A 21,217-nucleotide genomic window follows, 5' to 3' on the forward strand; every position below is an offset into this window, starting at 1 on the left:
CAACAAAAGCTGTTATTGCAAGCACCGAAACGTTATAGGCAGATGGAGAGAATTTTTTTCACAGGCGCGTTGGGCTTCAGGGGGGAAGGAAAAATGGTTTTGTCGGAGAATTCAGTTTGCAATTAAGTGGGAGCAAGTAGGAACACGGGTGAATTCGGTGCAACACGTAGAGAGTTCGGTGAAATGGTGGTCTGTACGAGCGTATACGAGCGTTGCTTGTCCCTAGCGAGCTGCTATCGCGTTTATTAGACTAGCTTTAATACCGTGGCCGGGTAACGATGCAAGCGTCGCGCCATTATTGCAGCGCAGCCTTCTCTCTTTGCCCCTCGCAGTCTCTCTCCGCCCCCACATACACTCTAACCTCTTCATTCCCACCCCCTTCACCCTTCAGTACCACATTAACCGGCAGGCCAGCAACCAACTGCCAACTGTATGCTATGATCTCTATACACCAGCCTCGCACTTCAGGGGTCTCGTCGATGCTCATATTTCTCCAGCTACTTTAACCACTTTTTCACTCCATATCCACAACTATTCGTGTCTCATTCACTCGCTCACTGATAAAATTGCAAATATCCCTTCCATAAACACACGAGAATAAACCTGCAATTTTTTCTCCGCCAAATGTAGAAACAATTTTGATGTTATTTTTTTGCGGTCGAGCGCCTTCATGGTCTCTGACGAATAGTCTTCGAATCTATTATGCTTACGAGGACATGCGTGTGTTCAGGGCAAATTGCCACACAATTTTCTCGAGGAACACTGCAAAAAATAATAAGAAAAAAATACTGCCTCGAGCTTCTAGTGTGCATTATGCACATGATCAGTTATTTTGCCACGTACGATAAACCTATATTTCTTTTTTATTAGATATGTTGTACATAACGTATAATTTTTATAGGGAAAATCTCGCGGTATTCCTGATACAGGGCGAGAGAACTTTTGAAACGACAGTTCTAATTGACGAATTTAAATATTCCTTAAGCCGGAAAAGCACTTATGCATAAATATTCAACGCCTGCGCGACTTCGTAATGTTTGATGGAAATGCAAATAGTGTCGACATTCATAGCGGAGCAGCGTGTTTCTTAATTTCAAATAAAAATTATTTATGGAAAATAAAAAGCAGAAAAACGACTTTTTTATTGTTTCGTTCAATTTATTCAACGAGTGGATATTAATAATAGTTATCATCGTACGACTAGCGATAGTCAAGAAGAGCTATTTAGCTGTGATTGTGTCCACTCGACAGGAAAGTCCATCCGCAGGGCCGGGGCTTATAAGAACGTTTGAGCAGCGTTTGTTTTAATCGCCTCGCATCCAACTCTAATGAAGCTGCAATTTTCAAAGTTATAAGCGGTTCTTTACCAGAAACAAATATGGAATAGATGGAGGGGTATGATAAGTTTATATTTGTTTAAGAACAATTAACAACCACTATGGTTGTGCATCTTTGAGTTTAGCACGGTTGGAGAGAATAAAATTTAAGTTTTCTCAAGGAAACCAGCGATGGACAATAATTAGACGTATATTAGCCTAGTTTACTTATTCGAGACATAAATCCAATTCCATAAAACGTCTGCAATTTTCTTGCGTTCTGAATAACAATGGAGAGGTGAGTTTCGTGTTACGCAATACGCGTGATTCGCATATTGGTCAGAGGTATGTTATTTTACCATATATATATATATATTCATCCAATCACACATTTCCATTATCGGCTCAGCAAATTTGATCCTCCAACAAGATCAAAGAAGGTACGTTGGTCTGATTTAGGCTTTCCACGCGAGACTCGGTTCTCCGCTTACGAGTCTCGTTATGGATTTTCATATAGATACTGGTGGTTATCAAGATTGGAACAATGCGAGGTTGGCGTATTTTCTCGAAGCTTTCGATATAGTAACGGATAACGCGGTGTGCTGGCGTTTAACACCAGTCAAATTGCACTTGTTATGCAGAACAACGAGCAACACCGTGCGTGACAGCCAGCTGGACTACCAAGCGCTGCTGGCCTTTAAAAGAGCCTGCCAACCAGACAGATTGCTCGTCAAACTTCCCTCTGACAACTTCATTCTCTCGCCGAAAACACCGATCGATCCTAATCACTCGCCAAACTAACGGATTCCTTCGACCGAATCTTGTCAGCCACAAACTACCGCATAATAATAACGTAATTAATGTAATAAAACATTCATTATCTTGTGGAAAGTTTAAATCAGTAAAATAATCGAAGCAAACGGAACAATTAATTAATACGAAAATGATATTATATTGCACGACAATGATTTTAGAGTATATACACAACGTTGGGATAAAAATCAGCCAAGTTTTCACCGAATACGGTCTATGTAGACCGGAGACCTTGCTGACACGTTCTATACACGTACTTTCGAATGTGGCTTCGTGATGAGAAATGTCGATCGAAGCTTCGATTTCATTCTCTCGATTAACAGTACAGCCACGAAGTTAAAGGGACTAAATTTACATACAAATAACCAGCGGGTCGTTTGCCACGGCCTTTCCAACCGCGTCGTTGATCAACCTCGATCCTCCAACGCCTAATAAATTATCGCATCTCTGCCAATTTTTCTACATTACCGCGCAATATTAGCCACGACCGCCTCGACACAATAAACCGTCTCCGACAACAATTGCCTCGCGACAAATGACGCGATCGAGGAAAAAAACGGTGAAAGAATCGTCGAACGACCTTGCCACTGCAAGCCTCATTTAACACAGTGCTCTTTTCACGCGAATTGTTATACGGACTGGTAAAACGTTCTATTTAAAAAAAGAGGAGAAAAAAACAAGTATTTTATCGCTTCATCGTTGACTGGTCATTGGATGATGGATTGTTTATCGATAGTTGATTGTTTTGCGAGAGGATAATTCAAAGTTTCAAGAGTGGAGCATTCGAATGACGCGCAGAGGAGAAAGCAGCGGACTTACCGTAAATTACCGACTACAGTGATGTAGCTACCCTCGATGTGGACTAAACCGACGTTCTGCAGTATTATTCCAGTGAGGAGCATTCCTATAAGGGCGGGCAGTGTCGTCAAGGAGAAAAGCCAGCCCCCGAAATGAGCCGCTATGAAGAGTGCTGCAAGGCTGAAAAGCGATCCACCGGGAGCAGCGTCCTTGCCTATTATAGAGTAAACAACACCCCATACTAGGAAGCCGAGCAGGAAAAGGCACACGAGGCGTGCGAATTTCCGATACGTTGGGCAAAACGGCTGTGGACAGGCTCTCTTCCATCCAGGTGGCTCCCATGATGGAGAATCGTCGCTACCGTGGCAGCGAATACAAAATAAATACAGCCACGACCTGAAAACATTAAAGACATTAATATTTATCACAGAAATCCACTCTGTCCCCCCCCCCCCCCTAAACTTGCTATCGCACTAACGAAACATCATGTTCATTTTCAGATGAAACCGATTTTACATCTCCATTGTTGTAGTTAGTTATTTTTCTACACTTTTCCTGCTTTCCTTTTTTCAATTTATTGCTTTTCTTGGCGAGTTCCTCTCAACGGTACATAACGCACCATTAATTACGCTTATCGTAAGAATTTCTTTGTATTTTCTCGCATGATTGTTTTGATCAAACTGATCGAACTTGGCCTGATTGACGGTCTTATCTCGAATATTCTCGACAAGGAAGATACTATGGTTCACTCGTCTATTAAAAAAGTCAAATTTTTCCTTCGATGAGAAATGCCAGAGTTTTGTAGAGTGCGACCTCGCAATTGTAGAAAATTTCTTTTCTTTTTTATTTATATCCCACTCGACGGTTATCACGTGCAGTATGAGACGGTAGAAAGGAAGGTTGAATTTTATTCTATTATTTTTATGAGAAATGTGAATTTCAGATAATACGAAGGTGATACGAAGCTCGATAATCTCAATGATCTGGGTAAATAATATAATTCATAATAACAATAAATCTAAAAGTTTCACACGAAAATTTTTAGTGAAAAAAACAATTTCTCTTAGATCGTTCGATGGACTGATTAATTGTTTACAATCTTTCCGATACGATTCACATTACGTAGAAAACAGCGGTAAATCGATAATAAAAATTACACCAATCTATCTGGACGAGAGCGAAGCAAACGTTTCGTAATCGTTCTCTCAAGAAGAATTCGCTTTGAAGAAAATATTTTATTAAGAGCATCGCGCATCGGGGTGTATCGAGGAAAATCTTTTCCATGAGAATCGTATTAATATCATGGATATATTTCATTCACATAATCGTTTGACCGAGAACTCCTTTTACAGCTGGTTTTTATTTCACAGCTATAATTTATCCACATAAATGTTGAACTAAACGGTTTTTCTAATGATATGTTTATCTCTACCGTCCGGAATTGTATACATTTCCAGCTGGTCAAGCGTATACATTGCAATAGTAAAATGGTAAAACGAGAAGTTAAAGTCACGAGTTTCGCATCATTATGTCATTATACGTTATTTCGTCGTATCTCGAGCGCGCAGAGCGTAGAGTGCGAGGTATAATAGTTATGCGTGTGGTATGTGTACGTAAATATATAAAGGACAGTTGGTGCAACGTTTGCCTATTTGTAAACAACGGTCATTGCGATAAGCGCGAAGGAAAAATATCAACAAACCGACCCTGTCGATACGTCCCCTCTTATCACGATACTTAATTTGTTCAAGTGCTGTAGAGATATTCTCGTCAAGTATATACGAACGTACCGTTCCAACTGTTCGGAATATTCAATCTTGTCCCTGATGGAACTGGACAAGCTGTAGGCGGATTTCTTCCGGCTGCCATTGACCCTGCCATTCTCAAGATCAATTTTGTGCTGCGGTAGATTCTCCACACTGCCGCAGTGGCTACCGCTATGATGTAGGATGGATTTTTTCCTACCCTGCTCGGATTGCGGTTCGGAACTGACACTGATGCGTCGATGGTGTTCGAAGGCAGGATTGTCCATCCCGAAGACTTGATCGCTGATGGAAACGCGTCGTTTCGGGTGTTCCTCGATAGCTTTTCTACCTCCCATCTCCAAATCCATTTTCACCAGCTCTCTCGCAGGACCGGAGAGAAAGCCGTTTTCCAGAAATTTCCTGATACTTCAACGCGCGGAGAGAACTCGTGTCTTGCGGGAAATTTCCGAGGGGTTGGATATTCTGCGCGAGCTTGTCGAGGAGGAATCGCTGGCTAATGCGGAGTGTCGTAGAGACGGGAAGAGGCAGGATACCAGATGGGTTGACGCGTTTGACACCTTGGCCTGGATTCCTTCTCTCCTTCTCTCCACTCGTGCTACCTGCTGCAATCCGGATCGACTAAACGGTGCAACGTGTGATCTCTGACGAGCTTCGGACTGCTCATCTCCAGCCGATCATACACACACGCGCACACGTGCACACACACACACGCTCTCTCTCTGTCTCTCTCTCTGCCTCTAGGAAACCTGAGCTATCGTCAACAAGCGAGCGCGAAAGCTCCGCTGTTTACCAAGCGGCGTTAATTGGAAATCCACTATTTGCCTTCCCAATTCTGCGGATTATTATGCTTCCACCGTCGTCGTCGTCGTCGTCGTCGTCGTCGTCGTCGTCGTCTCCTTTCCTCCCGCCGCCAATATCAGACACAATCCCGAGCAACCACCTCATTCACTGTTTCCTCTTAGTCCCGAAAGCTTAAATCCAGCGATCGTCCTATAGATCCCGACCAATCCAATCGAGGCTTTCCCACGGGCACTTTAAATCGACGAAACCTTCGTAAATTCACTTTGGTCCGGGACAGCGGGACGCGTTGGCAGATTTTTCTCGCCAGATTCCCGACACACGTCGCTTCCCTGGTAATTCTTGGACGAGAATGCTCTCCCGGCTTTATCTTAACGACGGAGCGATCGTCGCGCTACAATCGTCAGAGGAGCACCGGGAGGACATTATATATCGACTAGCCCGTCGAGATCCGGTCGTTTCATGACCTCGGAGCCGATTAAGCGTGCACCAGCCATTCAACGACACATCGACCCACCGATCTCCTTCCCCGATTCTCCGACTTTATCCGATAACTCACTTCTTTTTTTTATCTACACTCCCACTCCGGTCCACCGGTATCGATTCCAACTTGGTCGCTTTTCTCGCTCAACCATTTCCCCACTCTTCGCCCCCTCCCCTCCCTCTCCCCCGCTGTCCTTCTCCCTTCCTACGTCCGTGCAACTCGAAAGCCCATTTTTGTCAACGTTTTCCTTCCTCGGAGAGTCTGCCCGCTGTCGTCTGCTTTGTTATAAGTTTCGCCTCGAGTTCTCTCTCGCCTGTCAAACTTTACCTGATGAAACAATGCAGCGATTCGCTCGCCACTTCCGCTTAGGAGTTTATGTCCCTCTGAATATTCTCGATTGGTTATATGTATATATATATGTATAATGGTTACGCTAGGTCGCCTCTCTTCGCTCTCTTCTTCGTCGATTGGCCAGCGACGTTCCTTTCGGGCCAGCTCAGCGCGGACTATCACGCTTGGCAAACCACTTGACGCAGCAGAGCAAACGCGATGAAACGGTATTCGCGGTATGCCTTGCTTGGTGGGGCTCGTCAAATCTGATGGCCGTTCCGGTGACCACTCGAACGTCACGCTAATCCACTCCTCCTATACCTTTCCTCTTGCAGCGACCAATTTTCCATCCCCCCCCCCCTTATTCATTTACAATCTCCTGCCACCACTTTAATTTCCAAAACCTCTCAATCATTCTTCCTCGCAATCTTCAATAACCTGTTTATGTTTATCCAATTACAAACTATATACATACATTCACATAGTTTCTCTCTTATCAAACTCCTGTCTTGTCTCGTTGACTGGTAGACAGGTGCAATCATTGAAAGAACTTTGCGAGGGGAGTGTCACGATAACACTTGTCTCGTTATTTATTACTGAAGGAAAATAATAGTATTGTATGGATTACGCCGATGTGTAATAATGTCTTGTGCAATGGGAATTTGAGTTTTCCTGGGTGGGGATTGAACCGTTTAGACTATATATATATATATATAGAACGCAGGGTATTTTGGCGGGAACTTGTTGATAAGAGCCTTAATAAGGATTGGCAGGGGAATTATTGAGAAATAAATTCAGTGTGAATTGAAAAGCTTTTGAAGGCATTAAGGGAATGCAGTGTTAATAATGTGTATATTGTTATCCACGGTGGCACACAGGATGGGGATAGGTTGGTGGCTCATAGGCAGTTGCCCCCTCTCCCCTCCCCCCCCCCCCCCGGATTGGCCTCTCTCATTGTTTGGCTGTGCCCCTCAAACCCCCATGAACGACTCTCTACCTCGATGGATCCTCCTGTGTTAACTGGCCGACTGCCCGATGGCCTACCTCATACCGCTTATGTAATTTGCGTCCATGCGTAACAATTGCGCATAGAGACTGACGAGAGAGATTCGTTTTAAGTGAATAAGAGATACTATCGAATTACGTGCTTCATTCAGGAATCGCCGCCTCTAAATAACTACTCCTTTGTTTATCAGCTCTCCAAGAAACAAGATTAATTTATAGCTTTTTTAATCGTTCCTTGCGTTCGCCTACACAATTTACAACCCGATCCGGCCAAAACTCTCGATAACAATCGCGGCGAGTCTTCTTTTGTGGATTGTGCAAAATAAAAATAGAAAAAAAAAGTTCTCGTTATTCGCAAATTTTTGCAATAAACTTTATCAAAGCGTTTGTTTATTCTCGTGTATCTTGCTGGAATCTTCGGCGAGCAAGCGTCTTCCACACTTGCGGAGAGAAATTTATCGCGGGGGCATTTAGTGGTCGTAAACGCCAGTGCAGTTACCCAGCGTGTTTTCGAATACGAAAGTTATCGGATTTTACTCGAAAATCATTACCGTACTCCCGAGCGACTCGAGAGCAGATTGTCGCGCACTCTACGCGGCAGATTGATGCAATAATTTTGGAAAATCTGGCCAAAGGCAATATTACGATGGCTGGAGTACTTAAGTTTTATCGGTGTCACGCATGCCCGAGCACTTCCTCCATGCGAGAACGAAACACACCGGTGTACGTACGCTTTTCCATCTACCCACTTTACCGTTCGATATTTCCCCACTCTGCTGCGCCACTCGAAATTTTCACCAATATTATCATACTCCCTCTGTACCTTTAATCCAGAGCCACCTTTAATTTCCACTGATCCCCCGGCAGTTTTATTCCGCGAGCTTCCTCCAAGCTTGCAAACAATAGGATTAAACCACGTTCGATTCATAATTTCTTCTCCCTTTTTCCACGATATTAATACCAATCTCTTTGTTCAACCCACGAATTTTCTCCCTTTTTTCCCAAAGGTCGAGCTTCTCTTTTTTCTCGTCGAGATATCCTATCACGTGCTATTTATATCCTTTTTATGCTGTAAGCTTATCGGACAATCGTTTATTAAACTAATTAATTTTTCGACCTCGAAGTAGAGAAGAGTCGGAGTATAAACACAGAAATAAATCAAGTTTCTATCGGAAGTTCAGGTGTTCGGCAGGTGAGATGCTTTTGTCTATCTTTCGAGCAGCCTTGGCACGGACGGACGTTCATGATAAAAATGAACGACTTTTAATTCTGGAGAGATTTCTCACACTGGCCTAGCTTATGCTATCTGTTGCTGCATTATGAAACTGGTGAAATATATAATAAGTCGAAGCAAGATAAGTATCTTTTTTCTCGATGCAACTTATTGCACTGGTGCAACAGTGCAGCGATGGATGAATTAAATTGTAATAACCGATTCATGTTAAAACTCATGTAAAACCTATCCACTTGTGCAAACGCTGCGGAATGCCAGGCGCGATGAAGAGTAACCCGTGATTCAATCTTAACTACATCCTTTTATATGTCGCGGTACGTGCGAAATATCCATAAATTACGGAAAAACCGACTGGAGGGGTCGACCAATCATGTGTTAGAAACTTTTGATACACAAGCCGAGCTGTGAAGTATGATTTAATTTATTGAAAAAATGTCGATTATTTTAGGAGACGAAACCAAGTGATAAATCATGATCTCTGGCAGGAGGTGAAAATTAATCATATTTCTTTTGATATAGAACTATTAGTGTTGGGGGGAAAAGTTGGAGCAATTTGGAGGAGTATCGTGGATGCTTTGGGGTGGTGTAAATCAGGTAACGATAAATTACCAGGACACGCGTTGTCGTGTATAGCTCTCCGATGTAATTCAATCGAACTCCGAACGATTTAGATGAAGCTAAATCACAGTGATACTAATTTCAAGACTACCAGCACCAAACATGCATTCCCTTTCAAACCAGGGATTTTCCAAACCGCGAGAACTAATATATGAAAATGGTTTCCCTCGTGCATTCCTGGATTATATCTATCCATTTGTCTGACTGCAACAATTGAAATAGACACTGGTGTTATAAAAAGCAATATACATTGTAACGGTTCGACTGAAATAATAATTTATTTTACGAAACGAGAGTCGTAAAGTGGAAATATCATCATTAATTAGAAATTTTTTGTTTATAATGATCACTCTGGTTTATTGTTTAATGTTTATGCGACAGTGTTGAAACTACCGAAATCGCTGGATAATAAAGGCAGAGATTTTATCTTGGACACCAAATTACAGTGGAATCGGGCCAAATTCTAAAATAACATCGATATACTGCAGTTAAGCCACATAAAGGTAGGAAAATCCGTGCAAATATATATGATACGTACAGCGCATAGTACGGTTTTTGTTTGTACTGTACGATAATTTAATTACAAGCTGCAATGAAAATGTGTGATAAAATTATTGGGTATTACAGTGAATTAGTGTCAATCTTTACGAGTGCTTATCCATTTGTGTACGGTGGAGCAATGCAAGGTCTCCCCCGTTGTGGGTTCTGTCACACTGCAACTCTCGCTATTTACCTCAGTGTTGTCGCATTTATTAATACGAAAAAATATTTCCCTATAAAAATTTTACTGGTATTCCTGGATTCCTGTGTCCAAAAATTATTTGAAAGAGGCGATATAGCTGATAATAATTATGTGCTTCATATGCACCTGAATTATTTGAATATTTGTTTAAAATAAATTATATAAGACAATGATTTCTGTGTGTGACGTAAACGATTCATTGGAATTGTGTGATTTCGAATTTTACCATGGGATTTGATGTGACGTGACGGTACGTAGTAGGGAACGATCGTCGATGTTCAGAAACGATCGTGAAAAAAATTGTCAAGTTTAATAATTTTGCAAGAAATTTTGAAAAGTAACAAAATAAATCGTAAAAGTGTAAGGCTGATCTGGAAGATTTCAATGGGTAAAGTAAACGAGTAATTGGAAATGTCAGATCTCGTATGTCGCGACGCAATTTGATATGACGTGACCAAACACATTATATGCGGCAAGATCCACGATGGTCTAAAACGATTCTTAAAAGGACTATTGATTTTAATATTTTCGGAATAAATTTTAAATATTAGGAAAATAAATCTTACACATCTGTAAAGCAGTTCTGAAAGATTTCCATTGAAAAAATATGAACATTTAATTGAAAAGGCCAGATTTAGTGGGACGTAGTACAATTTGATATGACACGAATGTACGCAGTATGGGTCGATTTGTGATGCTTGCAAAAGGTCGTGAAAGAGATTGGTGATTTTTATAGTTTTGGAATAAATTTTAAATATTGTGTATGTAAAAAAATACATAATAAAACTGTAAAGCTGTTCTGCAAGATTTCCACGAATAAAAAAAAAACATTTAATTAGAAGCCCCAGATTCAGTGTGACGCAATGCAATTTTGTACATGATATGACCGTACATACATAGTATATGTGGAACGATCATGAAAAAAGATTGATTAATTTGAATATTTGTGTGGAATAAATTTCAGATAATAAGAAAATAAATATGCTAAAGCTATAAAATTATTTTGGAAGATTTCCATAGGTAAAGCAAAGGTTTAATTGGAAATGCCAGATTTAGTGTGACGCAGTGCGATTTGATATGACGTGAAGGTACGCAGCATGGGACGATCCGCGATGCTTGAAAACGATCGTGAGAGCGATCGTCGGCTCTAATCCGCTGACACGATTCATCTTCCTGCCATACCGGAACGCCAAGCCCGCCCGTTCACGCACACACCGGCGGACGCATTCGCGTGTTCACACGAACACATTGAGAGACAACGCATTGGCAAAGCCCGATCGTGCACGCAATCAGGAGAGCAGAGCCACTCCCTCTCCTCTTTCACTTTTCAGAAAATTAATTATCCGCGAGATTTCGGAACGGAAAACTTGGGATTTTAGCTGCCGAGCTTCCGCAAATCCGTGTGTCGGTGCTTCCACTCTATACGTACGTGTACTCGCGCGTGTGTGTGTGTGCGCGCAGCTTGTTAGTAAACCCTCGTTAGAGCCAATAGTCCGCAAAGTCTTGAAGTTCTCGGGTACATTGCTCTCAACCATTTTATCCTTGCTTTTCTCTCATTCGGTATCCTCTTCCCATCCACCCACTCTCCCTCCTCATTTTCCCATCCCCTTTCCACCCCATCACCCTCACTCGCTATACGTTCGATAAACTGCTGTTCGGATCTAAGAATCCCTCTAAGTTGCTTTTCCAACAAGTTTCAGTTTCAATGAGAACTTGTTAGGTTAGCGAATTCTCCCGATGCCTTATTAGTCTTGGTCTCTTGTGGATTTAATTAAAACAAAAAATTTCTGGTGAAAACAGGAGAGGCTAATAATGTGAAGAAAGAACAGGAGGTGGGGGGGGGGGCGGGTGTTGAAGGAGAAGAGCAGATCTTATTAAGACAGTTGGTCGAGTGATTTATTTTTTCTCTCCCTGCCAAAGTGTTTGTATAAGACTTCTAATCGATTCGGTCACATGGGCCCAGACCTTTTAATCGATTTGGTCACATGGGCCCGGACCTCTAAATCGATTTGGTCACATGAGACGGATCTTTCAATCGTTCTAGTCACATGAGTCTAATTTCCCAGAGATAAGATGTCGAATTATTAATAAGGACAAACTGTACGACAGGTGTCATGTGACTACATTAATGCAAACAGTCGAAATTGATGATCGAAGAATTCCCCTTGTTTATCCAACGTTCTTCTTCTTCTTCTTCTCTGTTCAATTAAGGGCACAGAAAAGCCACAATGGAAATGTGGAAATTGCTGTGGGACTTGTTTGTGGCTTTTCTTCTTCTTCTTCTTCTTTGACAGCGAGAAAGGTAAATATTCATATAACTTCGTGATGAATAAGAAAGTTATATTAAAGGAGAGATATTGAATGGGAGAGTAGGTCCATTAACAAATACAGATCGTGATGGACATTAATGGAAAAGTCAGTAAACGTTTATCTTGCCGCGTTATCTGAGTTTCATTGTGCGAACGGAGGATGTATAGGAGTTGAGTTTCTCGAGTGTCTAGCTGCATTTTCCGTCCTTCATCGAGCATTCCACGGATGTTGGTGGCGCGCGATCGAACGTTCTCCGGGACGAGACGTTGAGGGGTGACACGAAAGTTGAGGAGGGAAGTAAGTACCTATAGAGAAGAGGAGAAAGAGAAGGGACGGTGGCGAAGATGAGATTGGAATTGCAAATATCTCTCTTATCCTTTCTCCTCTCTTTCACTCTCTTCGTCCAATTTCTCGGGCTGACCCCTACATCCACGAAAACACTCGCGCGCGCACACACACACACACATACATATATATATATATATATCCAGATAAGAGCATCCTGCAAAACGACGCTTGTCGCTTTTCATTTCTGATGGAAGCTATCTCGATCCTCGCCATCTTGGAAAGGAAAAAATCACGCTAAAAACCTGCATCAACAACGACGACACGTGACCGATATTGATAAATATTTCCTGTAAAATCCATCAGTTATTGGGGAATCCCTGCTACATGTACCGCTGCGTTGTCCCCGTTTAGCGTTTTTCCTATCTTTCACAGATAACTAAACGATTGGTGCGGGAAAACTGCAACAATTGGTGGAGGATACGTTCGATATTGATGAATGTGTGGTGCTGCAGAGGAGAGCTTAGCATATCGAGGTTCTCGCAGGGTAGATAAATATTGAGTGTCCGGATATTAGTCATGTGAAAAATCACCTTTCTTAAAAACTCAGAATGGAATGCGTCTTTTGGGTATATGGTACACGGTATGTATAGGAGAGTCGTGGAGGTGGAAGAATGAAAATAGTTGGGGGAGGGGGTGAAATCGTGTCGAGGGCCGTTGGTAGGTGAAAGCAGGTTGGATGAATGAAAGCGGAAGGGGCAAATGGTCGGAGAATGGAAAATACGGAGGCGCACGTGGCGAGCTATGGTGAATGCAGGGGACACAGCACGTTGGAAACCGGTACTTCGAATTAGCTTAAAAGCTTTGGGGCCAACGAGCCCAGTGGTTACGAAGAAAAGAGCGACTCCCTCTCGTATATCACTCGGAGATAAAGAACTGCCAGGCGACGCTCTGCTCCATGGAGTAGTATAGTGGTTTCACGGACAACCTGCAGGATAGGCCAGTCCACTCTTCGTTCTCTGCAGATGCTGCAGACACTACTAATCATTTTTTATATACTAATTTCAAGCCGACTTGCGAACGGACGAAAAAATCATCCGGACCACCGTTCGTTGCCACTATAATTCTTTACCTCGTTGCATCCCCTACCCCCCTTTTACTTGTTTCACTAATTTCTACCACTTTATTTTATTACACATTCCTTCAACCTCCTTCGGAGCTCGTATACCTTATTATTAAACATAATTTTTAGAGCTTTGTCAGAAATCTTATAATTAATATCGCTGGGTACATCTCCGATAAATTCTTATATCCAAGGAAAAGTAATTTCATTCATTTTATTTCGGATGTTTCAATTTAATCCGACAAAATAAATCTTGCAGCGAGGCTATTGGCTCGACTGTCACTGGTGGTTTTGGTACGGGGAGTTAAATGAGAACGCAAGAAAAATGCAATGGTCAACGAAAATTCACGAGCTGCGATACGTTAAAGCAATTCACTCGGAACAAGCAAATTGCACTTTGCATTACTGTGATATCAAAATTCTTTCTCTGTCTTTCTTCCTATTACATATCGTACTCTATTAATCACACTTTCAAACCCAGTAATAAACCACGTCGTCATTTATTTAACAACCTCGTCGACTCGTCGAGTCATCTTTTCCACACGGGGGATTAATAAAATTAACTATATAGTCATTGATTAAGATATTTTCCGACAAATATTTACGGATTAAATAAAACTGCTGGTATTTAATTCGTAGATTGAAGTGTAAGAAAAAATGGAGACTATATATATAGTGAGAAAAGTTACACTGATCCTTCGATCGATTACGAATGAGAGTAATCAAGGTTTGTTCAGGATATAAGAATAAGCTTTACATACAAGAATGGAATAATTCACAGTGTTTGTTTACCACAAGCCAGTTACGAGCATTTAACGATGTTGCCTTTATCCCACATAGACAATAGGGATAGAAGTATATACTGCACTATACGCTTTGGAGTGAATTGACTCTATTTAAGCGATTTTCATTCTCGTAAAAGAAATCCACATGGAATGGATAGCTCTCTTAAATCGAGGGACAAGTGTATAATTTGATATAAGGCAGATTGGTTAACGAGATTTTGACAAAGAATAGCGATATTTATCATATCGATGATCTAGATTAATGCTCGATAGATAAGAGCGAGAAATTTTTGTATAGCGGAGTGAATAATTGTCCAGTGAGAGAAACAAATACAATGACTGAAGCAAGTCACGAGTAACCGTCAAGCGGAGACAGGCACGTGATAATTGTAAACGAATTGGAAAGATAATATTGCACACTCGCCGATCATGTGACGACGTATGATTAACATTGTCACTTCCACGTGACACGTCACATGAGCTGCCAATATATTTACGTTCCCCGACAGTCAAAGGGTTAAATGCACGAAGAGATTTTTTTGTACGTTAACGCCCATTAGCTTCCATTATCACCATTTCGAAAATGATCTTGGTTTCTCGCATTTTCAAAGAACACAAAATCACTTATTTCCCTGGCTAATTAGATCCTTCTGGCAACAACTCTATATAGCCACGTGACGATCGACCACTGCATTATATTCACAGAGAATAATAATAAACGAGCAATAATTGTAAATTACTCTCAAACGATTATTACTGACGATGTATATCCAATTGATAATAACGAGGATGATCTTGAATGCTCGTGGAATTGGTAATGGCCACGCTTGGTAGCCTACGCGACCAGACATCTGCTCATTTCTTGAATTTCAAATGGCAATAATATCTGAAATGCTATTATTGGATAGTGACGTTCTTCGAGTGGCTCGATGAGGGATTGGTAAAGAGAGTGAGTGAGATGGAGGGAGGGGATGGGGAGTAAAATGGCGGAACGATTGGTAGCTGACAAGCACTAATTTGGGTCAGTACAATGGTCAGAGATTAGTTCGCCGCAAGAGAATTTGTAGTGGAGCGGTAGTTCTGTCGCCGAGTAGCTGCCTGCCTTCGCCATTGCCAATTAGCTCGCATTATCGTGGCTTCTGTCTAACTGAGAAAGCAGTCTGCAGTATTAGAGAAGCGTCGGGGAAGAGAGGGAGCACGCAGCTGCAGAGAAAAGTGAAAGAGTGCGATGGGGAACGTACATCATGAATGGTGCAACTAGGCAGCATAAGAGGAAATACCATCATCGCAACGCGCAACTGGCGCGAATGTCACTGATACTCTGCCTCCTCTGTGCTTTAACGCTTTCCCTCCTATATATGTATATATATATGTATATACATACCCACATCCCCCATCTCTCTCCCATATATATATATATATATATATATAGCTATATCCATATTCCAATTCCACCATTACCTCCGCTCCAATCATAAAACTTCCTTCCATCCGCCTTTTCCGACACGCAGCAGCTTTTCCCGTACATGCAAAACGTACGGGCCACGTAACAACCTATTAGATAACCAATTTTCAACTTTTCCAATTTTCCCCCAAGATATGATAATCAATTGCACCGAGAGAACCTCTTTATTTTTATAAGGTGCTGCTATTCGAGGATTTTTAGGCGGAAAAATAGAAAGTTAAGGATAATAGAGATAGGCTATAGCAATGGAGAGGAAAGATTTTCCGCGCGGAGCATTTTAGTGGTTATTGGAGGAAATTGGTGAAAAGCAACGCGGGTCAATGGCTCGATTCTGCTCGCGAATCTTACATATCCAATACGTTTGCAGTGGCTGTTTGCACGGGCTAGCCTAGCTCTCGTATTGCTCTTCTATATATATATTGTATATACATATATAGGAAGGGGGCAAGAAAAGGCAAAGGTAAAGGGAGAGAGAGAGAGAGAGAGAGAGAAAAAGTGGAAAGGAACTGGGAATAATACTATAACAGGATGCTTGGTCGCTGACGGGTGAGCAGCGGCTTTATATCGGATATTCGATACTCGAGAGGACAGTGTGCACGGTCGATGCCAGTGCTAGGCTTCTAGGCTTCGAATTCTCTGGCTTGGTGGAAGAGAAAAATTCGTCAGCCATTTCGCACGTGTGCTCGGATTTCCTTCCACCGGGCCTTCCGGATCGACCATGGGGGGATGACGAATCGGAAAATTATACCGTCAAGCATGTAACAAAATGGAAAGAAGAAAGGATTGTGCGAGACAACGTATATACATATACATATATGCATGTGTACATGTGCGTAGCTGCTGCTTGACCGTGTATGTACAACTGGTTAACGAAATGTGTATATATAGCTATATGTTATTTATCTGTTTATTTGCTTATTGGCGGAAACCGCGGCGCGAACATGCATAATATATATATGTTCTCGTCATACGCGTAAAAGCATATCGTTAAACGACATTTTCAGAGCTTCCCACGGAAAATCTAAATATCAATATATATTTACACTCTAACTTTATAATTTTATGTTCCAATTTCGCGTTAAACTTTACACCTTGTTTACTTCGCGCTATGCGTAAATAATTTTCTACCTGACAGTAGTGAGTGTCCACTTAATAAATAATTTAATCGCGTTTGTGAATTTTTAGCTAGGCCATCCACCTTATTAACATTTCACTGGAAACGTTACGAGCTTATACCTGATTTCGTTATAATATCAGTCGGACGTATTTTCTCGCGGAATGTGAGCGAGAGCCAAGTAAATGTTTTAAAGTGTATATGGAGAAGACAGGTATTTTTGACGTAAAATCCTATAACGTGCCTTTGCTATCCCATCGACAGCAGCATTTTATTTATCAGTTTCTGCGAAGCTTGAGAAAAAATGAGAAAGGATTTTTTTTTTAAATAAGCCAATAAATCTTTGCGAATAAACAAAAATTATTAATGAACAACGAAAAATGTACGACTAAAATAACTCTTTGTTTACTGAAGTCATTCGGATGTTATTTGTATATTTATTTGCACATTCGTACAAACACGTAATCCTTATTCATTGAAATGTATAAAAAAGATACATTTCATTCGCGTGAAAATTCAGCTTTTACACGATTCATTACGGCATGCTCGTTGTTCAAATTAATTCATAGCCAATTTAATGCTCTCCAACAAATATTATAGTTAAAAGTTTGATCGTATGATTCTCTCACCCCACGGCCATTTGTCCGTAAATTAATTTAAAAGATTCTTTATTGCAAAATTTCCAGCAAGTTAAATAACGATTATGATAATGAAATTCAAGCACTCGCATAAACGAATGAATGACATAGAAGCAAAAAACGATTAGCCTCATACGTGACCTTCCAGCAAACCTTTCGTGAATACAGATCATCCGGTCTATGCGTCTCGTTAAGCGGAAAGTACACGAGGACGAATTATAATAAAATCACGAAATGTTAATTTCAGCTGTGATCGAAATTATTTAGAAATTAACTACCCTAGTAGTATCATTTTCAACAATTTACTATGAATTTAGAAATCGTGAACGTTCGAGTTGCTTTAATCAATGCAAACGTCAGGCAAAATTGCATATTGTAAACGCATTGTCGATGGAAAGTAATAAAGGGTTGTAATATATCATCGCGAGTCAAATTTAGAGGCCAGCTTGAAACTTCTTGATTTTCCCATGCAGTTTTGCGATTCCAATAGTGGAGTGGGTGTTGGGAGAGGGTGTGACAGAAAGAGAGAGAGTGGTGGAAGAGGGGGGGGGGTGGGGATGACAGTTACACGACGTGCGAATATTGCTGTAAAAAAAGCAAGTAGTTTTTAACACGCTTTAAAGAACTCGAGTGATAAGTAGGCTGCTACGTCGTTGCAGATAGAGGACGTGCAAGATAGAGAATGGATGATGAGGGGATGAAAGCTGTGGGATTGAACGGGGGAATGTGAAAGGGTGGGGGAGAGACTAGTACAATGGGTTGAGGACCGATCTACTGCAGCACAAATACCCACAGACCTATATATCGGAAACCTGGATCATCTCAAACTAGGGGAGCTTTCCATTCCTCCCTTGCGTTATCTCATCTACCCTCTTTCGTCCTACACCTCCTGCATGCCATGCCATGCCATGCCATGCCGTGGCGTGGCGTGGCGTAGCGTAGCGTGGCATGACATGGCACAGCGTTGCCTCTATCCAGATATTAGGCTGACAAATTACAAACTGCTCTCCTGCCAATATCCTCTTCTCCGCACTGTATTATTCATTTTCTCCAATAATGCAAGCACGTATGCTGAAATTATTCCATTCACAATAATTTTTACTACAACCACTCAATAAAATAAAGTTTTATTTGATTTAGCTCACTCGGTTGTACAACGTTTCTCCTATGGGAGAGTAACGCTTTATCCCGGAGCGATGGTCGAGAATTGTATTGATTCGGAAAAGAGGGTGAGATTTTCCCCTCCTGTTCAACTAATGGACCCTGTACACTCATATAATGTTCCAAACTTCTCTTAGTATTGATGTCAGGTACACACCATGCACGACCTGTAGCATTTTCATGAACCATAGAGATAAATACAAATGTAAATAAGAGTAAGAAGGGAGAGGTCGCTCTCGGTGTGTGTGTGTGTGTGTGTTTGTGCGCGCGCATGGTTTTGGCAAAAGACAATTACTCCACCGACAAAGATCGAATTTTATTGGACAAATAAATTTCTCGTGAATATTCTACATATGTATGCGTAGTACTGTATAATACGTGAGCGATTCCCTTTAGCTCTGAGTTCGTATGCAGCGTCGTTCAGGTATTTCCATTTTATCGAAGTCCCGATATCTAATGTTGGATTTTCCATCGCAATATTCCCGTAGCACCATCCCATTGCTGCACGACTAGTTGAAATCGCACTGTACGTGGAATCCTACCGTTCCACTGTTCTCTTACCACCCTTTTCCAGGTTCTTTTTCACCCTCGTTGAGTGGTACACCGGCTCACCTCAGACCTCTATCAGTTGGCCAGCTGATACCGTTTTAAAGCCTCTTCCAATATTCATATTTAAGCTCCCCATGCTAAAAAGAAGTATACCTCGGCCAATAAACCACCGTGAAATAGACTTTACCTCGCCGTGAGCAAAATTTTCCACGCTGCTTATAAATTTCGATGCCTAATCTGCATTTTACGCCGGTCGGACGATAACCATCGTTATTTATTTCTCCTGGAATTTATAATTTATCGATATTCATCCGTTTACTCAATTCTCAGATCTATCAGGAAGGACGCGGTTTAACGAAAAATAAACTTCTTATCGAACGAACGTTTTTCTCACTGCTCTTATACCAACGATCAGATTCCGTCCTGTATCTATATATAAGTAACCTGCATGCTGGCGTAATACAGATAAACTGTGTTATAGCAGGGAAAAACAAAGGCATCGAGTCTCATCGTTTATCGCTGTGATAATTATTAATTGTATTATATTAAAGAATGAAAATACCTACTTTATTGCATCTCATATCATTACTGACATCAGTGTCTTTTGGTGACCAAACAATTTTTCTTCTGGCACGAATAAACAGGTTAGCCGGCCAGTTAATCTATCGGATGGGATTGCATCTAGCACCATAGATTACTCGAGCGTAAGTAATCGGAGAGCGTTACCAAAGCGATTGGCAATATTTAACGGACTTGGAGAACGGAAGATAAGGTTTGCCGAGATGTCCACGAAATTCCCATCGATTTGCCAGATAGGATAAAACGAGCTTGAAACACACACGAGTCGATACCATGCATTTGCTTGCAATAGCCACGTGTTACTATCGGTTTCTCTAATTTATTTACCAAATACACAATACCCAATGCGACACGGAAATTAAACATTTTCATTTGACTTCCGTAGCTAAATAGCTGGAACTGGTTGTTTGCAATGTTCTTTAGAGATCCTTCCAGCCATTCGAGAGAATTTGTTTAAGAATTAATTGCAAAACTGTCTAGATAAATGCAGATCGAGCTACCATGATGCCAACATTATTGCAAATTAAATTTATATGTCCAGTTTATTCGAAATCGTGCTTGTTTTCAACTTGGACTCGAATTCATTGCGTCGATATAAGAAGATAAAGCGAGGATGAAGATGGGAGATAAGTTTCAAGGCACTCGGTGCATTTTCGCACAAGTTTCCTTCAACTACTTTGTACTTGTGCTCGCTACACTTGTATTTTCATGTTTCATAAGAGAATATTTTTCGAATGTTCCGAGAGCCATCAGTTCTTTAATGACATTGTTGCATTTTTCATGGGGCTAGTAACGTAATGAAAGTCAGCGCGGCTTTTAAGGATTGCGGTAAAAGCATTTTTGGTGGGGACATTGAAGTTTGTAGCAAGAAAGGGGCCGGTTTTCTTTAAAGTTGTTGGCAAAGTGGCAACAAAGCGGACCATAGCAAAGTCTTGCAGGGCTAACAACGAGTGGAAAGAAATATATATATATATTGAGTAAGAAAGAGAGAGAGAGAGAGAGATAAAGCAGTAAAGGATTTGCAGCTGCAAAGCTACCAGGAACGAACTAATCCACTTTGTTAGCTTTAACGACCCACCGCGGCTTATATTCTCAGCTTTTATCGAGTTGCTCGACTACTCGCTGCAAAATTTCCTTACTCCACTCGAGCGCGAACGATCTATCTTAACCGAATCGGAGTTTACCATTAAACCGCTGTCTCGCGTCAGCCACTGTGCAAATCTTAGAGAGATCCTGCCCGCCTTTTCTATACTCGAGAGTCTCGCCTGGCTATTAAAAGTACGGAAAATCGCGACAACTCGGAA

The 21,217-nt window shown here is 41.4% G+C and overlaps 1 protein-coding gene across 1 annotated transcript in view; it reads right to left on the minus strand.

Moving 5' to 3' along the window:
* The window catches only part of LOC136773883 (neuroligin-1-like), an 89,966-nt gene that overhangs the window by 35,313 nt on the left and 33,436 nt on the right, over positions 1–21,217 (minus strand). The window contains exon 7 of the mRNA XM_066727821.1: positions 2,949–3,323. Coding sequence (XP_066583918.1) covers positions 2,949–3,323 — 375 coding nt within the window. The remainder of the gene's footprint in view (positions 1–2,948; positions 3,324–21,217) is intronic.

The sequence above is a fragment of the Prorops nasuta genome, unplaced genomic scaffold, assembly GCF_024137725.1.
Source record: "Prorops nasuta isolate Cenicafe-Biocafe unplaced genomic scaffold, Cenicafe_Pnas_1.2 PNAS00005, whole genome shotgun sequence".
Classification (NCBI taxonomy): domain Eukaryota; kingdom Metazoa; phylum Arthropoda; class Insecta; order Hymenoptera; family Bethylidae; genus Prorops; species Prorops nasuta.